The 22,713-nt window shown below is 39.1% G+C and overlaps 1 protein-coding gene across 1 annotated transcript in view; it reads right to left on the reverse strand.

The window, feature by feature from the left end:
- LOC124156145 (jmjC domain-containing histone demethylation protein 1-like) overlaps positions 1-20,783 on the reverse strand; it is a 114,234-nt gene extending 93,451 nt beyond the window's left edge. Inside the window, exon 1 of the mRNA XM_046530494.1 lies at positions 20,540-20,783. Coding sequence (XP_046386450.1) covers positions 20,540-20,578 — 39 coding nt within the window. The 5' untranslated portion in view covers positions 20,579-20,783. The remainder of the gene's footprint in view (positions 1-20,539) is intronic.
- Between the last annotated feature and the right edge of the window lie 1,930 nt (positions 20,784-22,713).

Here is a 22,713-nt window from a genome sequence, read left to right on the forward strand (position 1 = left end):
ACGCAGTCCATTCAACTGCTCAGTCCCACGCGTTGTTAGCTAGTGATTCGATAGGCTTAAGCGTATAAGGGGAGCAGAGCAAATATTCAACACCGCGGCGGATGAAGCCAGACAAAACTCTCGAAAGAAATGTGGAATGGCGGAGAGCCAAGGTGGCTCTAACCGCAACATCCTCGTGGTAGCATTGATCTCCGTCTTCAACTTAAAAAAGATCGGCGAGGCGGAAAAAGGCATAACTCACAGAGGAGTGCAAACTCGCGAACTATATTCGGACAAAACCTCGACTCATTTCACACAGACTTGGAAGTGACATTAGTTTTTTTACTAAAAGGCACCAGCTTAGAACACGTACAATAAAAACAAAACGAAGGAGTTTAATAAATACGTCCAATGAATAGGTACTTAATTCAACATGCGGGGGTGTTAGTGGGATGAAGCGGAAAAACTATTAAAATACTTTGGACGATCTTGACTCATTGGATTAGTAATTTCTTCAGTCCTCGAGCTAAATCATCTAAACTTTAAAATATGTGTTAGTTAGGTTGTAAGCAGATAATCTTTCTTTATCAAGCACCAGACGATATATCCCCTTTAAATCTAATCGTACAAAACGTTACCCACCGTAACAGTTACATTACATTATTGTACTTCTGTTATGTACTTATTCTCGCACCTCGGCCCACTGAGCAAAGTAAATCTACAGAAAACTCTAAATATGATTCGGTTACATAAAAGAAGACTCGCAGCACATTGAACAACGCTAAAAGTATTACAACAGCACGACAAAAGAAATATACTACTTCGTCCTTATAAAAATCAAGCATGGGAGCAGTGGCAACATAATGTTAATGGATTGCTTTTACCTCAAGACTATACAACACCATATTTTCATTACTATTTCATTGTCTTCCATAACATTTTGAGAAGATGCATGGTTCCATGGTAAGACTAATTAATATAAATGACCACGAGGAAGTACATCTCCTCAATAGCCTAGGGAGCATCCATTAATTAGGTGAGGCGTTAAGGGGGGGGGGGGGAAGGGTTTAAGTCGATTCTCACCCAATCTCACGTGGGGGAGAGGGGGCAATATTACGTAATTTTTTCCGCAAGAAACAGCGTAAAATGTGATTCTATAGAGTACGATTCCATTAACCTTAAATACTAAAACTTAACTAATAAAAATAATTAATCAAATTGTTTTTTAATAAATACAACGCAATGAAGCACAAATTAAAGTATTTACACTGAAAATACGCATTTTGAACAATCTCACGTGATGTTAGAGGGAGGTGGTCCAGCCAAATCTCACGATATCTCACTACGGGGGACAGAGGGGTTCAAAAATCGCCAAAATCACCTCACGTAATTAATAGATGCCCCATTACAGTATCCACCATTTCTAAGTCTAAATGTAGTACAATAAATTACGTATAATAGGTGACAGCTGGTTGCAGACGCAAGTACGTTATTATCAGAAGTGTTTTGTCGGCGAAGGTAGGTTTACAAGGAACATTTCCGTGATTAGGATGGCCAGCCTCCCTTTCTACATAGTTATTCCGTCTTTACTTTGGTATAAGGCCAATTACACTTCCTATCACCCATGAATCCTGTCGTCTTCTTCCTATGCCCAGCGTATCCAACACCCTCCCCTGTATTGGTGATCCTACGTGAATAGACATCACAAATATATTTAAAAAGCCGCATTATCTGTCAAGAAAAGACCACAAGCACAAAATAGACCCTCCGAAACACCTTTCAAACTCTTTGAACTATTATTTCCTGCATGGGAGAAAGAGGACTGAAACGGTCAACCAAAGATAGTATTCCCTTCCCACGCAACATGAAGACCTTCATGAGAAGATCAAATAATATTGAATTGTAGTGGTATTTTTCATTTTTGCCTGTTTACTTTTCTTAGGGTAAAGTTTATATTTCATTGCGTGTTTATGTGTTTCTCCATGTGTTTTTTTTATTGCAGCGTCAAGTATTGACATGGGTAAAGCCAATCCATGTTACCATCCGACCCAAGGGTCGCCTTGTATCTTTATTTTTAATAACAATAAGCTGTAGCGTATAGAAGGTGCACATTCAACATCGTTTTACCCCAAACAGCCAAGAGGTGATAGTCAGGATTCTACGTAAAGGTAGTAGACAGGGTAAGTAGATAATCTTAATGTTAGCGTGAAAACATTATTGATAAAACACATGCAAAAACGTCTATAATTGACTCAGAACATATTGCCGCGACACATTAACAGAATGCATCACCGGCTCAACACATCCTTTTTTGTAGCGTAACACACTTTTACAACAACTTAAAATTTGGATTCTAACGAACTTACTTAGGAACCTTCCGGCAAATAATGGGCTCAAGGGGACTTCTACATACGTATTATCTTCGCATAATGTGCAATACAAAAATTCAGGATGATATGGTACACAACGAGTAATTCGACGCGAAAATGGAAAAAATACCACTGGTAGAGGAGTGAGGCGTCCTAAGAATACCGGCCAGTCCCTCTTATCCAGAAAATTCGTCAACCCGTTATCATGTCGCTCGCTACGACCAGTCGTTCCTCCGGTGTTTCAGGAAACGAGCCACATGTGCTCGGGCGGTAGAGAGAAAAAAAATTACGCATGGAGGAAGAAGTGGGGGGAGAGGGGAGCGATGGGGTAGGTCAACATTCGTCCCAGAAACCATTCGCGGCGGATAATGAAAGCTCCCGTTAATGCGAGCGAGGCACGAGACAGACGTGCTTTCGGAGGTGGACGACAGATCGCGTGGCGAGCGGTGGGACCAAAAGACATCGCACGGCACATGTGTTTTGGGGAGGGGGATATTGCGGAAGGGGAGGTGGGGTGTGGGGGAGGGGGGATAGGGAGAGGAGGGAGGGGTAGGATGCGGTCTGCCGTGTGTAGTCAATCTGGTCGCAGAGAGGGAAGCAACGCAGGAATGGGTTTCGGCTTGGCATCGCACGGGAAGGCCAAGGGTGATGGAACCGACCGGCGAAGTTGAAGGCCGGCAACACTATAACGTTCAGGGAAACGAGGATTGGACCTACGACACGAAACACCCCCATCAGCCCTGGTTCTGACACACAGGAAAAGATTTTCGGATAAGAAAGGTGCTCTCTAGCACTCGACCGACCACAGCTTGATATGCAGCCATCATACGGGATCCGGTGCAGAAAGACTCCATCCATGAACTGAATAAAATACAAAGATAAGCAGCGCGATTCGTCAAAAACTGCTACGAGCGCACAGACAGCGTTACTCGGATGTTGAGCGAATTAAACTGGGAGCCACTAGAGACTCGGAGGCAGCGCGCAACGCCTAGATTGCTTGAACAACTGAGAATAGATATCTTTAAGAGCGACACGGAAAATATCATATTACAGCCCAACTATAATTCTATGACCGAGAGAAGTGATAAATTGAGAGAGATATTTAGCCGAACGGATAGATGTGGGAATTCGTTTTTCCCCCGAACCATAAAGGACTTTAATAAATGCTAGTCGTGATTTTGTTTGAGCGTTTGCTTTTATATGTTAACGGCTGGTGTCATAACACCCCCTGCCACACGCCTTTTTAGGCGGCACGCGGAGTAGGGGATGGGATGACCCGGTTGGCAGGGATCGCGTGAAGTCATCAGCACATCTGCGAAAGGGTTAAGGCAGACGATTTTTCGTTACTTATAACTCGAGGTGTAGGATCAAAAACGGAAAATTATGTGCCTCCACATTTTTTAAACACTGTCACAATCGGCATTTAAATATATTGGGAATCCAGGATAATAATTTTATTTAGTTCCAGTTGATTCCTCCGCCATGGCAGTATCAGTACTCAGCACATTTTTTAAAGAATCTACGGTCCATGTCAACGTCGACTGACCTTTATAATGCCGTCCGAGGGAGTTCCCTTCGAAATTGAGAAAGTGAAAGGATCGGCGGTTCATAACGCTAGAGCAACCGAAACGCCTGGGATTACAAGCTAACGAAGGTGAGAACAAATAAGAAACCAAGATAAAGTCGCCGTTAACAAGGATTCTTCATCACTATCAAGCGTAACGTTAGAGTTTATGTGAGCCCGTTAGGAACTAGTAAACATAGGGTAATTCACATATGAAAAATTAAATTCCATGACGCTTGCAAACTTGTTGCATTATTGATGAACATTTGATTACAATTACGTACTATAACTGAACATCAACTTACAAAATAGATGAAAATGCCATTTATTGCATTTAAATATAAACCTACATGAAATTAAGTGTAATCACGGCGCGCCGTGATTATAAAATTTAGCTGTTATGAAGGACCCCCATGACTGCACCTTGGGGATGATACGTTCAAAACACCTAAGGTTTAACGGGTTTAACCATGCGTACGATGACGAGGAAACGTAGAGTCCACTAGAGTTTGACATCAAATAATACTATCCAGGAGAATGGCCACCTGACACTAGTATTGTTGCGAATAAATGCATACGCCATTCTCATGGCTTAACAACTAATGCCATTTCGGTATTGGGCCTGTCCATCAAACGCCTAGGTTCATGGATTATGCTCCCCCGTTCACTTAACATATCTACTATCCACCCATAACTACTTACTTAATCTTCCATTCACCAAGCAACACTTAAATCTTGATTCCATCTCTACTCAAGTAGGAATGTAAGAGTACTTTAATCTAGAAGTCTGTAATGAGTGGAGTTAAGCCGACTCCATGGGGCTTGAGGGGGCCCAAGCCCCCTCAATAATTCGTTTTTGGTGTGAGGAAAAAAGTGTCAGGCTTGTCGATTTTCCCCGGAGTGTCCAGATATCGAGATTAGAGTTCTCAGTGTTCTTCTTGATCATATGACTCTTTTAAAATGCTTAAAAAACTTAAAACTCACTACTTATAAATTTACCGGAGAAAGATCCCAGGTTTGGGCCCCCCCAATATTTTTTCTAAGTCGGCGTCCCTGATATGGAGAAACTTTAAGACTTTTTCACACTTGATAATGTTGTTTGTAACGACGAAACGCGATGTGTAGGAATACATCTATAAGTGGAAACATTGCAATGTCTCATTTTAATAATAACTCATTCTAAGGGTTCAATATAGGTAGGGAGTATGGGAAATAAGGCATAACTAATTTCCTCGCTTACTTTCAAGATTTTTTCACGCACGTTATGGAGACAAGTAGATGACGAGTCGAGTCGCAAAGGATCAAGGAACGCAAAAGAAGCTTGCGCCACACGAAAATTCAAAGCATAAAAAAGAGGGAAACGCAACATTGAGTCAGAGCAAGACTGTTGATTCGATGATAATATCACTACTAATTAACGCACCGATAACAGAGAGAATAATTTTGAACCAAATGTTTCATTTGCTGAGAGACGGTTGCACTATGGAGATGGACAGTGATTGAGAAAACGCTGTAGTGCTCAATAAATCGAGAGGAGGAATAAATAACTCACATTATTTGGCGCGCCGATCCAGCCGTACCAGTGAACCAAGTTCACCAAAACCAGCCAGTTTACATTACAATAATTTTTGTACGCAACTCTTTGTCCCTCGTGGGTGGTGTGTTTTTTGTCACAGCAGGAACTAATATCATAAATTGAGAACGTTGGTGATTTCACACTGGTAATGGGAACATTATATTTTATATAGATATTAAAATATTTTATCTTTTGTTATTTATTTCATTTTTAAATACTTATCTTACCTTTTTCATTGCAATTTTTATCATTTTAATAATTTCTAATCAGACAGGTATTATACAGTAGAGCGCATTATCGTATCATTGCCTTCCTATAATCGGCCTATGACAATTGGTGATACCGCTGAAAAAAAGATGGCCGTCCTTCACCACCAACAATCGACCACCACCTTTCAATGTCCATTATCGAAATCGAATCAAACTCATAATTTACATCTGGCCATCGAACAGACGAAATCGTCCATTAAAAAATCCAAGCTTGGAGCGATTAAAGTCAATAGACTGCCCGACCAGCTCGCGACATACCACCCTTTTTAATGGCTGTCACAATATCACAGGAAATGACAAAGGACATTAATTTCGAGTCCGCACGTGGCTAAAAGCGAGAGCCCCCAGTGGCCTCAAGGACACCACGTGAAGAGAACTGACATTAGGGGGAAAGCACGACTCCCTACGCTCCTGCGTTATTGGAACGGTTCTCATTGTTCGATACTCAGGCAGGGCTGCCACCATACTGGGCACCGCTCCCATGCTTGTATTCATCCGTCAGGAATTCATCAGATAAGATCTTTTATTGAATGTATATAAAGGTATAAAAACACCAAACTGATAATCATTAAATAAGAGGCACAAAACTGAGTGGATTGAAACGTTTCAAATAAATCATAAAAGATCAAAATATGATTCGCCGCGATTGAAAATCATATTAAGGTCAGGCAGGAAAGCTGTTTGGTATACGAGTTACCATTTGAGCGTCACGTAATATGCATAAAGAGTATCGGATTCTTACTGCTGATATTACGCAAAATTCTACCAACAATTTATTTGATTATTAACTAGATAAAAAAATTGAGAGAAAGACGGATTTGAGAAACAGATTTTAGGAATGCTTCCCACCACATAACATTGTCGACCGCAACGCGCTTATGCAGAGGCAATGACGGGACCGGAAAACACTTGATTAACCATCGCTTTCCTTCTCCAATTACTTCTCTCAATACGAGGATGTTGTCCTCACATCCTCCTTCCGACACGCCCGTACGACAGAGCAGACAAGTGCATCCGCAAGAACGCTGGGCATCTGAATAAACGATGCAACATCAGCCCACGGATCAAGCAAATACTGGGCAAGTGTGAATGAAAAGAAAAGAAATTGTTATATTTCACCAATCTTATTTTCAGGTACAACTACTTTCGACGCCGCTGCGTTGTAAATGAAAATAGGGTGGAATATAATTGCGTTGTTACTAAAAATAAGGTGGAATGCAACAAAGTTTTTCTTTCCACTTACGATAGAATGAACTGCCACAAGGTTTAGCCCGAGACGAAAGAGTTAACTAAGCAAGTGTTTTGGATGGAATGAAATAAAAGACTGCGAATAATAAGGGCGTAGAATATGCATAGAGATAATTGGGGGGAGAATCTTCCATCACATCAGCAAGTAAACTTCTGATCACCACTCACAACAAGGTAGTAGTGCGACTAGGGGAGGTTTAGGGGCTCGATCCCCCGCCCCTCAAAATGCTTGCAAGATATAGCCCTGGGCGTACTACTTCAATCTGAACCCCCTCCCCAGATGATCGCCCCCCGAAATTTTTTTTCTGTTATGGGCCTTGTCGCACAACATTGCACAGGCCGGATTCTTTCAACTCAGCTTGCCCCGTGAGTTTCCAACCATCCTTTTAAACCTGACTCACCCATGAAAGTGGGCATATGCCTTGCTTCCCTACAGGTGAGGAAGAATGTGATTCGGTGAGACTTGGTTATTACGACCTTGGCTGTTCCTTCAAACAGGATGAGACCGGGCCAATATCAATTTGGTTTTGGTCCTTCCATGCTTACTACCGTCCGTGCTATGGAATTTACCTATTTACAAGAAAAAATTACATTGCACTACCATGCTCTGAGTCACAAATTCATCGATATCCTAATTTCTCTAAAATGAGCATTTAGCCTGCAATGAGCACTCTAATTAGGTATGCAATAAATTCTCTTCAATATAATCACTTTCACATAATATCAAAGTGATATCGTAAGTAATTATCAGTGCAGTGTCAATTCCGAAGTGATTCATGTACTTATAGGATGTTTATTATAACTATACCTTAAAGATCAATGGCATTTTATATTCAGAGTCCATAAGTATAAACCGCGGATAATCTATCATGGGTATGGGCAAACTACAAGTTAGATTTAAATAAAACGAATTAGCACTTTTCCACAAGTATTTAATGCGTGCGACGCGTTTCGGCTCACAGTTCCATCCACTCGTACAAGACACTGTAGTGCATAAGAACATTACATTTATTTAATTTCAATGCGTCGAACTTCCACTACATAACGCCTGAATCGGTCGAACAACAATTTAGATTTAAACTAAAGTTAAAATTCAACAAATTCTTTATTTTTGTGCACGTGTCAGCGTAATGATTTGCTTAACTATGCTGTGCGTATTAAACATGGCTTCTATTAGTATTCTTCTTAATACTCTTGCCTCAGTCATTCAAATTGGAGATCTTCCCTCAAAAGTGAATTACTAGAGCTCATGAGAGAGGAAATACTTTCAAAAGGACAAAAGCACGACTGAAATTAGTTTTTATAGCCATTTGAAAAATGAATGTGCGTTTAACACAAAGAATTCAAGGCTAGCTTACTGTTGGGAGACATAAACTACTATGATATGTATATCCATCAAAAATATCAACTCAAGAGTTCGATGAGGAATAAATTGTAATTTGATATGTCCAATCACACACTTGATTTATCGCTATTACTACATGACTATATCTTCCAAAAATATTACGGTATAATATGAAGGCATAGGTATCCCATGCGTTCACAGCACCATATCAATCGTTAGTCTGAAAAAATTTTCCAGGGTAAAAATTTGTTAAGAAGACATTCATAAAGAATGAATCATATACTGCCAAAATGAATTCAACACATGCACTGTATCCGCAAATATACGTTATTTATGCACCACTATTTCAAAGGCACTTCAATTGCTAATATTGTTGAAAGTGTACAGTATTCTCTAAAAGAAAAAAATAAAAAGACTAAGACAGCCGTCATCCATGTTCACATATGTGAGACATAACTTAAAATCACAAGAAAATCACTATGGTAAGTACCCCAGTATTGTTTATTCGTGAAGTTAAACAATCTACCTCTCACAAGCCCTTCGCTAAATAGCATGGCATTTTCAAACGCATGCCTAAGATGGGACACTAAAACTAAAGGGAAATAAATTGTAATTTGATATGTCCAATCACACATTTGATTTATCGCTGTTATTAAAACTTTATCTTCCAAAAATATTACGGTAAAATATGAAGGCATAGATATCCCATGCGTTTACAGCACCATATCAATCGTTAGTCTGCAAAAATTTTCCAGGGTAAAAATTTGTTAAGAAGACATTCATAAAGAATGAATCATATACTGCCAAAATGAATTCAACACATGCACTGTATCCGCAAATATACGTTATTTATGCACCACTATTTCAAAGGCACTTCAATTGCTAATATTGTTGAAAGTGTACAGTATTCTCTAAAATAAATAAAATAAAAAGACTAAGACAGCCGTCATCCATGTTCACATAGGTGAGACATAACTTAAAATCACAAGAAAATCACTACGGTAAGTACCCCAGTATTGTTTAGTCGTGAAGTTAAACAATCTTCCTCTCACAAGCCCTTCGCTAAATAGCATGGCATTTTCAAACGCATGCCTACAATGGGACACTAAAACTAAAGGGAAAAGAACCAGGAAACAGATGAAATTACTTCTAATGCAAAACTTTTATTCGCGACGTCTTTCGCAATGGTAGCGCCCGACTTGAAGAGCGTGAGGTCCAGCGGGAGGGCAACTGTTTTTAACGGCAGTTTTTCGGCGGATTACGGTACCTCGATGTTCCAGACGGGAACTGGAGGGAATGACCTTCACGTTTATCCGGATGAGCGGGCGTATATACTCCACGACGCCGAATTGCCGATAATTGAACCAAAACAAACCACAGAGAATTAGCAACGAGTAAAGAGGACATAAAGTTTATTATGTAAGGGAACTTCGACAGTAATGACGCACCTCTATAATGCTCGTTAGAGGATGTAAGTCCGAGAATACGAGTATAAGGCATGAAAATTTCAAAGTATATTCTCATAGCTTAATACTTCATCAAATGACGACCATAAATAATAGGCTTTCCGAGCAATATTAAAATCCGCACATCTCACAAGAAAGGTTATTAATCCTTTCCAATCATCTCGTAGCATTCGAGGTCACTAAATCATTCGTTTGAATTATTTGGTATCACGGACACTTGATTGCAGAAACTAATGGGAGGCGCATAAATATAGTATCTGAATTCGGGCACGACTTACAGGATTGAAGGCAATACTAAGATACCTTATACGTATAGGAGGCAGCATCAATGGTAAGTCATTTCTTTCGACGACAAATGCATGAAATGATGAATTGGATGAATGAGGCAGATACTTTGTGGAGATCCATCATGAGATATGAAGTGAAACACTTTGCACTTTCCACATAAAAAAATTATTAAACTAGCAGTGCAGCGAAACATGTCGACTCTAGTTTAATAAATTTTTATGTGGAAAGTGCGAAGTGTTTCACTTCATATCTATTGCATGAAATGAGAAAAATTAGGATTTGTCCGAGCGCAATTAATGACCAAGCACTTATAATTCCAAAATTAAACTAAGTTATGACATGATTACCTACGTGAGTATCGTGGAATTATTTGACAATTGAAAAGTTTCCCGCTAGGGTAAACAAACATTCACCGACTGGTTTAAAAGTATTTCGCAATTTTAAAAATCATAGAGCAAGTGCCAATTTTAAAACTTACATCTTGGCGTAATTTTTCATGACAAATGTTTCTCGCTCGAATACCTACAATTGATACTTTTCACTAAATATTTATATTCTAATCTGTTTATTATCAACTCCCCAATATGATGAGACATAAGATCCTACTAAAACGCAAAGAAATCCAATAATTTATCTCTCACTTTATAAACGATATCAATCATAGTTGTAATTACGCATGTGATTAATTGGCTGGAAAGTCAAAGCGTGTAATTACGGTATTTATAATATATATAATCTTTTTCATGTTGGCTTCCATTAAAAGAAGACTGAATAGCGAAAAAATTGTTGTTTTATTTCAGTTTTACCGCGGTACCGCTTTTTTCCGGCATCGATTCTAGTTTTTACGAGTCAATAAATTCGAACCGACGAATTCCCACTAATTAAAACAAATTCACATATTCCGCCACGAATACAAAGCACACCACGACGGGCCAAGAATGTTTTCCATGTCCAGCATGGTACCACAACTACGAGCTTAGCAAAGACCAGCAAAAATGTTGACATCAGACAAACGACGCAATATTACGAATGTAACTAGCAATCAAAAGTGGATGAGGATTAGAGAGCAATATTACAACGAGAGAGGCACTAGTGACGGAAATTGAAAACTACGGCCGATGCACTGTTCTCGCAGAATGACAAGGTGATCAAATATAAAAGAATCCGGAAAAAAGATCGTAACATTCAAACGGACAAAGGCAGATTAAGAGGGTTATTTACCACGATCAAATTCAGCTGAGAGGACAAAGACAGTGATGTTTCACTTAATGAAGCATTACATCAGACATATCAATGGCACAAATTATTTACGTAAAAATAATTTATCTAGCCTTAACAATTTATAAACGGCATCCATGTGACGTACAACGCTAGCAGGAGCCGGAGTCATTAGTTATTTTAGAAATTAAAATTAACCTACCAAATTAATTCCCACGAAATGGGAGTGGAATATCTCAAGTGATACTGTGTTTGGCAGGAGTCAGCTTTTTTAATGCGAGTCTAAAATCACGAGTCCTTGTCAGCAAAAGGCCGAGACATTCAAAGCGAATACATGCGTAGACTGGGGGGCAGCCTTCTCATCCTCCTTACGATGATGTTCAAGGGACAACATAGAGGGATATAATAATTTTCTGCAAGATAATCTCAGCATGATTTGCTCGCGTAAACGTAATACCATGATTTCCAATAATACAAGCGGAATATAATAAAGGTTGACACGACGTTCAAAAAAGCAAATAGATACAAATTAATTTGACGGAGAATACTTTCGAAAAACTTATTTGACGGAGCATGCGTAACTTCACTATTACCAAAAATATCACAAAAATGCACAACTTACAGGAAAAATAGAGGTACTCTGAGCAACTACGAAATAATGATAATGGCCTGATTTCTGAAAATATTTACAGCTTTGCGAATAGTGCTCAGTAGAATATCGCTATTTGACTTGAATAAAAATAAAATAAAAAAGTTAAACACAATTACTTCATTTCCGTCTTCAAGGAATACAGGTTCAATTGCGTACGCAAGAATTATCATGAAATATAATTTTTATAACATCGGCTTTTATTTTACTTGGAAATTCATATAATTCCACGACTATTCATCAAATTCATATGAGAGGTCAGAAAATACCGGGACGGCCCTGGATCGATTCGTCTTAAATAGCCGAACAGTAGTGCAGCGATGGCAGACAGATTCCTGCATTTACCGAAAAACCATATAATTTCTAATTTTGGGATACGATACAGTGAATAAACTATGAAATTCAATCGCAAATTGGGGTGCATGAGAACAGATCCTAATGAGTAAGGGAAATACAATTATGTAAGGCAAAATTAGAGACGTCATCAACTCTTTCTCTTAGGTCAAACATCGAACAAAGGAAAAATTGGTATATAGGACGGTTTTAACAAGAAATTATAGCATACTCCGCGTAGAGCAGCATTGTACATAAAATACAAATGATATTAAACATTTTATTGGTAGTTAACATCACGAGGCTAATACAAAAGCTAGCATTGGAATAACCACAAAACCACCGTTTACAAAATGGACTAGGCACGCCAATTGGGAGTTCGACCAGCAATTTGCAAGTAATACATCTTCTAACCACTGATAAACCTTAGTGCCTACTTCGCAAGAATAAACCGTGCAATGTTATCAATTTAAGCCTATAGAGCCCAAATCTAGTTCTCAATATATCAATTAATGAACGTTCCACGGCCGCGTAGCAGTCGCGTGAAATAATTCTCCAAGGCCGTTCTTCACAGTGGGTAAGGAATGGAAAAGGTAGTATTACAGCATTACGTAAATTATGCAAATATGAGATGAAATGCGATGAACAGAAGGCTCTGAAATAGGGGGGTAAATTCTTGCCTAACCTGACTGACGAGTGCCTGAGACTACCCCGGAAAATAGGGAGGTTTTCTACTATTTTTTATTGCCTAAATAGAAACATTATTACTCGTACGTATTTCACGCTCTTAGATTTTTGAATGACGATATCTATTTTTCGCGATTAAATGAAAAGTGAAAATTTTCTTCCTTACCTTTTCCTAACCAATGATTTAATAGCATCATTCCCTCCCCTACTCCACCAAAGAGAACGCCTTTAGGAATTATTTCAATCAAATCAAACATTTCCGCAAAGAAAAGGCTACCATCCATCATAGAGATTTTACCACAGGTAAAATATTAAGGCCGGGTGTGGTGGACGCTATCCAATACGGAAAATGAAACACTCTTGTGAAATCCACGATGGATTTTTATCGGTAAGTACCCACTAAGTTTTGTCATAATGTCATTTTCAGCATCCCTGGAGACACGATTTGAAGGATCGATATTAAAAAATTGCATATTGAAAAAATCGTTTAAAATAAAAATCGATGTGAAGTTTACCATGTTTTTTCCCCTCGAGACAGTAAATCACGGCGATCACCGGTTCGCTTACCGATTAATTATGACTAGTTATCCAGTTAAAGTGAATATTAACTCAACAACAATTGCTCGATCGGTGACTGTAAACCTAAGTAGCTGAAAATCTTTAGCAAGAATCCCTGTTTCAAGAATTTATTTCGCGTGTGATGTTAATCTATCGATCTATTATCATTCACGCGTATCTTCTCGAATTGAAAACTGTAGTAATGCACAACTTAATTTAAAGGCGAACTGCACTTAATTTGGCGAAATACTGCAGCAAAAGAAAGGATTAGGTGAGTCATTTTCTCTAAACAGCTTGGATAACGTTTTATTAGCATTAACCTCTTCCCAGGACAATGAGAAAAGAAATACAAAAGGAAACGGAAGCGATAGAAAGGTCCTTCTGTCCATGGCAAGGAATTTCCTGCTTATATCTGAGATATCACAGTCACACCAATCATTATTCTGATTTCGGCCGGAAAAAAACCAAACCTATCAAAAAGATCGTTTCGCAAGGGAAACAATATGCATGTTTTCCTGTCAAAATCAGACCATTACGAAACTGAATACAAATCATCCCGTTCGGTCTCCTTTCTCGAGTTAATTCGTCAGAGAGGAAACGAAAGTAATTTATGTTTGATCATGTTGAGCATCAAACGTCCATTTCCCCTGGAACGACAAAAAATTGAATTGACGGCGAATGAAATCCCGGCCATTGTTAGGCATTAAAATTTAATCGTTATCTATTAGTACCCAAAAATATGGCAAGAAGGACTAAAAGGACGATATGCCAAACGTTTCAAATACTGGTAGTTGGCAAATGTGTACTACTTCTGAAGTTAAAACTATTTGCGCCATAACGAGTACATAGTCGATTATGAGTGGCCTAACTCAAACATGCACATTTTCTGCTGTAGTAGGAACTAAAACAACACAACTTCTAACTTCCAGCTTACTGAGTAAAACTCATCACTCACCAAACCAGCAGAGAGGAGAAACTAGAGGAAAATTTAAGAGAACGGAGTACAATAAGGAAGCTATACTATGCTTAATACACCATTAAATGGCATGAATACAATCGTGACGATTATCGTGTCAATTTTCACACATCATTCTTAAAGCGCATAATTTGAAGCTGAACAGGCTTATGAGACCAAATTCTTTCGATCCTTCTGTCAGCGAAAATATCTGCAGTGGAAATTTAACTATTATAAAGAGATGGATAAAACGTTGATAGTAAAGAGGCGTAATGAGATGTAAATAAACCACTACATTTTCTGGGTAGACCAAGAGGAAACGGAGATCAGCCATTATTTATGGATTTTCATCTTCCCTGAAAACTACTCAAAAATGAATGCTCACTTGACTTACTACCGCGGATCTGTGTGGACACAGCAAATTTAGAAAGCAACATCTTATTCGCCGTCCGCACTGAGGCAAAGAAGAAGTCCATAGAAACTTTAACGCCCGAAAATTTAGCGAAAACTACTAGAAGACACAATTGATAACAAAATCGGAGAAAGACATTCAACAGATCAGAGGTGGAAGAAATAAAATTTCTAGCAAAATTTACCGAAATACAGAGAGGTAAATTCTACGCTACTACTTAGGCGTTAATAGCTTACCAAGGAAACTATGAATACGGCCGTTAGAGATTAAAAATGTCTCATTCCAGGCAACGTAGCTGATTAGTTTATACATAGCCGGTCAAGAGAAAAAGAATATTCCCAGTAGTAATAACGGAATTTTGCTACATCAGCAATACCGTAGTTGTAACATTCATGCAGTCCCTGAGGTACATTCATCCGAGTAAACATAATAGGGAATAGCATACCCTAATACAGTGGGAGCTGAACCTAGCTACATGATATTCATTTGTCCGTGTGGCAGAGGAAAAGAAAATAATTATCATAGGATTTGTAGATAGAGGGTGGAGTACTCCAACCATTTGGTGGCAAAGCCATAAATGTTTGTAGCAGGTCTTAACCGAAATGAAGAGTTCAATTAATATTGGATGAAGCTCTCCCAAAGTTAAACAATCTGGAGGTGTCGATAGTATATGAGGCATAAGACTGATAAAGCACCGTGGCTAGGCTAAGCACCGAGTACCAAACTTACAACTTGTAGATGTATATCCTTTAGCAATGAGTGGTTACCTGTCATCTGCGACCAAAACTAGTCAACGACCACGACATTACAAACCCGCCATTCATGTGCCGCCAGAATAATGTATTCAGGGACATGAAAGGCTGTTACCCCTCCCCCCAAGCCAGGGCAGTTGCCCATCGACTGGGTGATTGTGAAAGAGCAACGGACCGTGTTCTGCGATCGAGACAAGAGACTATATGAGGGCAAATGGGAACCCGCAGAGATGAACGACCAATAGCTACTTCCACAGCCACCCACCAATTTCATATCTTGCAAGAAGATGACAGACCGGATATCATCCAGATTCATTTAAGTGATGAGTGAAAAGAATAAGCAAATGGTAACATGGGCATGATACACGATAACTGTCAAGCGAATATTCCATCATTCTACATGTAACTCCAGAGGAATTAAAAGCATCAGCCCGATTTGTAAAACAGAACTACGGCAAGAAATAGCTAAGGGTATCAATCCCATGACTTTCGCTAATATGCCTGAGAATTGTCCTTCACAGGGACGCCGACCTACAAAAATTATTGGGGGGCCCTAACCGGGGATTTTGCCGCGGGAAATTTTATAAGTAGTGAGTTTTAAGATTCTTAAGCATTTCAGAAGAGTCATATGATCAACATTAGAAGCCTGATAACTCAAATCTCGATATTTGGACACTGCGGGGGAAATCGACAAGTCTGATACATTCTTTCCTCACACCCATAACGAATTTTTGAGGGGGATGGAGTCGGCGCCACTGGTCCTTCAATCTAATGTGATAACTTCAACAGCAAGAAAACTATCAGCCAGATAGATTTAACTTCCGAAAGAAACAGTAAAAGATAACCAAGCCATGAGATATGCTAAAATGTCCTTCCGACGCGAAGCAGACTGTATACTAACCAAGTTTATAGACAACGCTCGAGGATGTAAATAAGATAGAACATGCTCAAGAGCGATCATCGAGTCACCGGATGAGCTAGTACCAAGGGATTCCCACACACGACGAAAGATAGGAAGAAGACGGTGGCTTTTTCTACACCCGGCACAGACGAGATAACTAGGAATTTCCGCGCGTGTAGATGCGACCTTCTTACACACGATACCGTTTGGACAGGAGGGCAGATAGCTATCCATTCTTATCCAGCGCCCTATAGGATGTTCGTGATCTACGCCCATACAGAAAATTTCTGTATATTTTACAAAAATGCATGGCTATGTAGTAATGCACACATACACACGCTGAGGTTTAAGCATGAAATTAAAATATAACTGATAACTTCAGGCTTGACTTCGAAACCTCTCTATACTGGAAATAAAGGGATAAAACTTAGTAAGGTTCACTATTATATTAATATGGGCACGACCTGGGTTTCGTAACGCAGAACTGAAGATGTAACTATGTTACAAAACAGGGGTCGTGCCCTATTAATATAATAGTGAACCTTACAAAGTTTTATTCCCTTAAGAAATTAAAACGCGGACAGAAGGAAGCAATCTGACGAGTTCCGTTAAGTTACCGTTCAAGTACCAAGATGCATATAGACTCGCAATGAAGTCTAATCAAAGCAAAATAGGTGAGGGCTTCCGGTAGAAAAGAACTGCCACCGATAGTAAACACAATGAAATCAACCGAAAAACGTCATAAAGGGTAACTTAGAAAGAGTATGCACAGTTTCAAGGCTAATTCATCGGAAGTAGAAGCAGCCGTTTGCCAAAAAACATATAACATTACGATTTACGATGAGATCCATGTACTTATTAGGATCCCTACCTCAAATTGGTTTGAAAAAATCATGTTACAAAAACAAATTACAGTACATTCCCGTGAATTTCCTACACATAGCAAAACCACTCGCGCCGCCATTTTGAATAGTGTTTCCCTCTTATTAGGGCAATCTGTGCCAAAGACCTAATCAAAAATAATAGAGCGACCAAGAAGTCAGCATCCAGCGAATTGGGACTAAACAACAGCAACATGTAATTAATTTCCAGATTCCCTTTCATTTCCCCGCTGACAAGTAGACCATCGAAGTTGAAAACAAGGAGTAAGTAATTTCTTCACGAATGGTGACATATAAGTAAACAACATGATAAAGTATTCCGAGAAGATTCAAACAATTATGAACCATGAAAACATAGGCACCACGGAAACAAATATAAAGTGAGATGAACTGTGGGGACTAGTAGGGCACTAATTGAGGGCGGAAGAAGAGGGAGCGATGACCCCGAACATCAATTTTTACGTCAGTCATTCATGAAGGCCACACCACGCTCAAGTGGCATCTAGTTCTCACACTCTCTACACGAGGTACACTGTCTACCCGTTCAGTGTGTCTATGACATCGTGCGACAAATCGTATTCCAATGAAAATTAATATAAATACGCAGACGAAAATAACATACCTATCCCTTTACCCATATCTATCATCCATATTACTCAGTAAACGATAACTATGAACGGCTGTCCGTGCCAAAGAGAAAGACAATGCGGTAACTGCTTTCCATCTATGATTACAGCAAAACATTACCACTAAGGGAATTCAAAATCCCCAAAACAAAGGTAGTTACGAAGACCAAACTCAAAATTCCTCAAATACAGTTCTCTTTCACTAATTGTAAGATGAAGACCACAAACAACGTTAACTGAGCTGCACATACCTTGACACTCACTACCAAGACCAGAGACCGCTCATGAAATGATATATCTAAAATCCAGATGTACCCCTACAATGTGCAATGAATGAGACTCAATAAACATTTAAATCTCTTAACCTCCGTGCTACATATTCAGGGTTCGTGATATAACTAAGGATTTGTTTTACAAGTACGAGTAATCAACTGTTTTGAAATAGACTCCAAGATACGAAGTGTAAACATGGCAGTAGCATTGGAATTAAGAAAAAATAAGAGACCGACAGAAGACCATTGTAAAGACTAATTTTCAGTTGTATCTACAGTGGTATTACTACTGAAGTGAAACCATAACAAAATAACCCTTTTCCAAATAATTGTTGCCACAGAAGTATAATCTCACCACAAAAATTGAAATGACACTTGCAACTGACACGTGTCCGAAAAGCTACCATGCTGTGTGAATATATTCGGCGGGCCCACGGTTAGGTGAAACTAGGTCACTTTCGGATTTCAAGGAAGGAGATGTTTATTCACAGCTGTTGGACAGGAGAGAACGATAAAACAATTTTCATAGTGTACCCTAAGGATTTTAAAAATCAAAGTCATATCAAGGAATTATCCAGGCAAAACAGTCAGGTGGTTTCTTAAAACAAAACTAATTAACGAAGAAACAAAAATTCGTTGCACACATACTCATACCCAATTGAGTATATTGACAATGAAATTCGTAGCAAAAATTACATTAATAAAACAGCCTCATTAAAATTGAGTCCCGCAATGATCAAATGAGTAAATAATTAATTGCATGCAGAAGAATCAAAAGAAACAGGCATAGTTAGAGTATACTAAAAATGAAATGATAAGATGGCATCAATTGTGTGAATTACAAGTTGACTAAATAATAGGGCGATAAATTATTGACGAAGACTGATCAACATGAAGTTGCTGCAGAAGTTGCACGAAGTTACTGTCATGCACGTAGCGAATGTTTATATCAACTGTCTGGAAGCATGACATAGGAAGTAGTAAATTATCGCTTCTTGATACTGTGCTTGACTGGATGACACCGTCAGGTTACTAAAGACATTCGATTCAATCATTAGAATTAATCAGAGAATTAATTGCAAGCAAATATACATAATATACTTCAATATATTGCATATAGCAGATAAATGCATGCTCTAAGCTCAGTTGTAAAAACATCAACATAATCAAAATAAAATCTGAAACTATAGTAACGAAAACGTAAACAAGAGATGAGGCAAAAGGGAATACTATGCCATATTTTATCCCCAAACTCTACTGCCTCAAGTCGACGGAAAACATTGGAAAACTTGAACGATGTGTATTAGAATTAGCAAGGCAAGTAGATTGGTAAAGTATTAGTTGCTGACACGAATGTTTAACAGTTTTTTCAGGTAAATAACACAATGCAAACGAATATGGATATTGTAACTTCCCGACCGCACATTTGTAGTGATCAATGACTCAAGACTCGAAAGAACATAGTAATCATTTGAAACATTCATCAAGGATCCCAGTATTCCTGGCTCCCTGAGGGCGCGAGTTCCTTGTCTCCTCTGCACTCGCTTTAACTTAGCTTCCAGGGAAATAACCACAAAACAACAACACACTTTTCGGATAATAATCGTTTCTTTGACAAAACCCTTCCCTCAACGCCTTTGCCATTTATTCGCCTACTTTCGCACATTTCGCGAGGTCGTGACGAACACACAGCTCATGATGGCGGTCAGCTAAGGCAAGAGATTTTCCGCGGCAGTCGTACGTACGGTCGCAATCTATACGAGAGAGAGTGCGAGAGGATGAGAGAGAGGACGGAATGGAGAGCAACCGGGATAGAGAGAGAGAAAGAGCCAACCGTAGTTTTAAAAGGCCTGCAACACACGCACACACACACATGCACTAGAATTTTTTTCTTCTCGACCCTCGCACAAGGCACAGACAACAACTGGGGCCGAAAAACCCTCCCCCACTTCGCACAACACAACCCTCGTTCCTCTCTCTTTTCCTTTCGTGGGCTGTCAACCTAACTGCACGTATACACAAAAACATTCCGGGGGCGAAAAGATGCTAGGGTAGACCTTCAGACGCGAGAGTAGCACCAAAAACACAATACACATTCGTTTTACACTATCGACGTTTACTGATAAACTCCTGCATGTGAAATCAAACAAAGTAACTATCTACAAGTTAAGGAGATGGTTTCGGGGCCTACCAGTTGTCGCGTGACCCTCTTCGTTGTAACACTCTCCATTGCCGAACGAAGCCGTGTAGCGTTCAAGGCTGATAACAGTTCGAAAGTCTACAATCCAGATGTAGAAAATGTATAGGATAAAACAGAGACCAGTCTCCCGATGCGAATCACGTATCACCCGAAACAACACGGACAGAACAGGAAGCCAAAGCGACGCACTAGGTCCGACATGACTTGACGTGAGCCTCTCTCGGCCGCAACTGGCTTGTCGGGCTCTTCGTCTGTTCCCGTGGCCCCGCTCGAAGCTTTACGAAGCGGGCTGTGACGTCACGCCCCTCGTACCGCGATGATGCGTCCATAGCTCCGCCCAGCGACGTCATGTACGGAATCCATTTCGTATTGACCTAACCAGCTGAGAGAGCAGTTTCGGCGTGCGGGCAACTTCCGACGAAGATATTCCCCACTAAATTTTTCTCATTATTCAGGCTAGAAGTATTCCTCCAGCTTTTTCCCTATGCTGGCACGAAAAGGTAATTGTTGTCGTTCCCACGGCAGACGCGAAGTCAACGTCTTCGCATCGATGTTATCGTGATGGCGAAACTTTTCGCATAGCTTAGACTCCCAAGGCGCCAAATCTAAAAGCGGTAATTGGTGAAAATTTAGATAATATTCGTACACCTTATCAAAACGCCATTTCTCTGAAACTTAGCTCGACTGTTTCATAATATGGTTACCCTAGATTAATTGTGACATTTCATTTTCTTCATTCAATCCTGTGATTATCATTATAATTCAATCCCTAGATAAATATATATTATCAACTTTCTTTTTAAGGAATGAAAATATGCGTACCAGGAAATAAGTCTAGTGAGTATTTCTGAGAAAAACGGGGTCAATGCCATTAAATGATTCACGGTAAAATGGTCGTCTGTATTTGTCTGTATCACATATCAGATAGAAATATTTCCTTAAACAGCTATGCATAGATTTTCTTCAATGTACCTACTGTTATTACTATTTTGAAATACTTTGAGTAGTTTTTATTAAATATTAATTCAAAAAATAAAATCAGGGGCATGAGTGCTATTGCATGTAATATGTAAATTCATTTTAGATGCATGTATTCGTCATTGTCCATTTATTGAACTAAAATATGTAAAAAATAAGCCATGTGTTTATCGACTCACATAACGAACTTCATAACATCGAATCATGATACTCTTGCGCAACTTTAAAATTCTTACAAGCATGTTCCAAATAGATTGAATAATCCTCAGGTTATAACGGTCAATGGTCATAATGCTCAGGTTATATTTAGTGTAGGTCTCAATTGATAGCATTTTTTCCTGCCTAGCTTTCTTAGTTGTTCTGTTTTACTATCAAGATATCTTGTCATTCTAATGCAAGAGAAATCAACATTTATTTTCAGGAACTCATTTAGAGCATTTCGGCGTAGTGAGCAGTCAACATAGACGCTATAAAATTACCTACTATGACAAGAATGACTAGAGTATACATAAATGTGGAGTGATATGAAGGTACCTAATTTTTTCCCTTAAAACTTACCGATTAACATTATAAGCGACCAAAATTAAGCTCAAATACACATTCAACAAAAATGATTACAATAATTTCTGGGCCAGTCATTAGAAATTGCAGCTTCAACGTAAAAGACATCAAAGACATCCGTGGCTCTACCAAGGGCATTCATCAGCACCGTTTACAGATAGAATTATTTTGGTTATGACATAAGCCTGCCAGGAGAAATGTGCTGAACTTACACAACGGGAGAAGTGTGCTGAATATTATGGTTGGGTTTCTAAAATTAATGCATAGTTCATAGGTATCGGTTAGATGTAAATACGACAGAAGATAGAATCTTAACGACAAAGTTTAATTACACGAGTTTTTACTATCTCGCATTTTTAATTTTCCTACCTGCTTCGTTAAAACTATGGACCATATCGGATGGTAAACTACGATTACAATTATATGGCCTGCTTCGCGCTTGATCCTCAGAATATTCTTTCATTTGTCAATAATTTTTGTCAATCTATGTGCCAAAGAGAATCATTATACTTCTTACTCTTCCCCGCAGCTATTCTTATATAAGTAGCCATTGAAAGCAATACCGATGTAATATAATTTCATTGGAATCGAAGAACAACACAGATCAGAGAAGAACCCGAAATATG

This window comes from Ischnura elegans, chromosome 3, assembly GCF_921293095.1.
Source record: "Ischnura elegans chromosome 3, ioIscEleg1.1, whole genome shotgun sequence".
NCBI classification, from domain to species: Eukaryota; Metazoa; Arthropoda; class Insecta; order Odonata; family Coenagrionidae; genus Ischnura; species Ischnura elegans.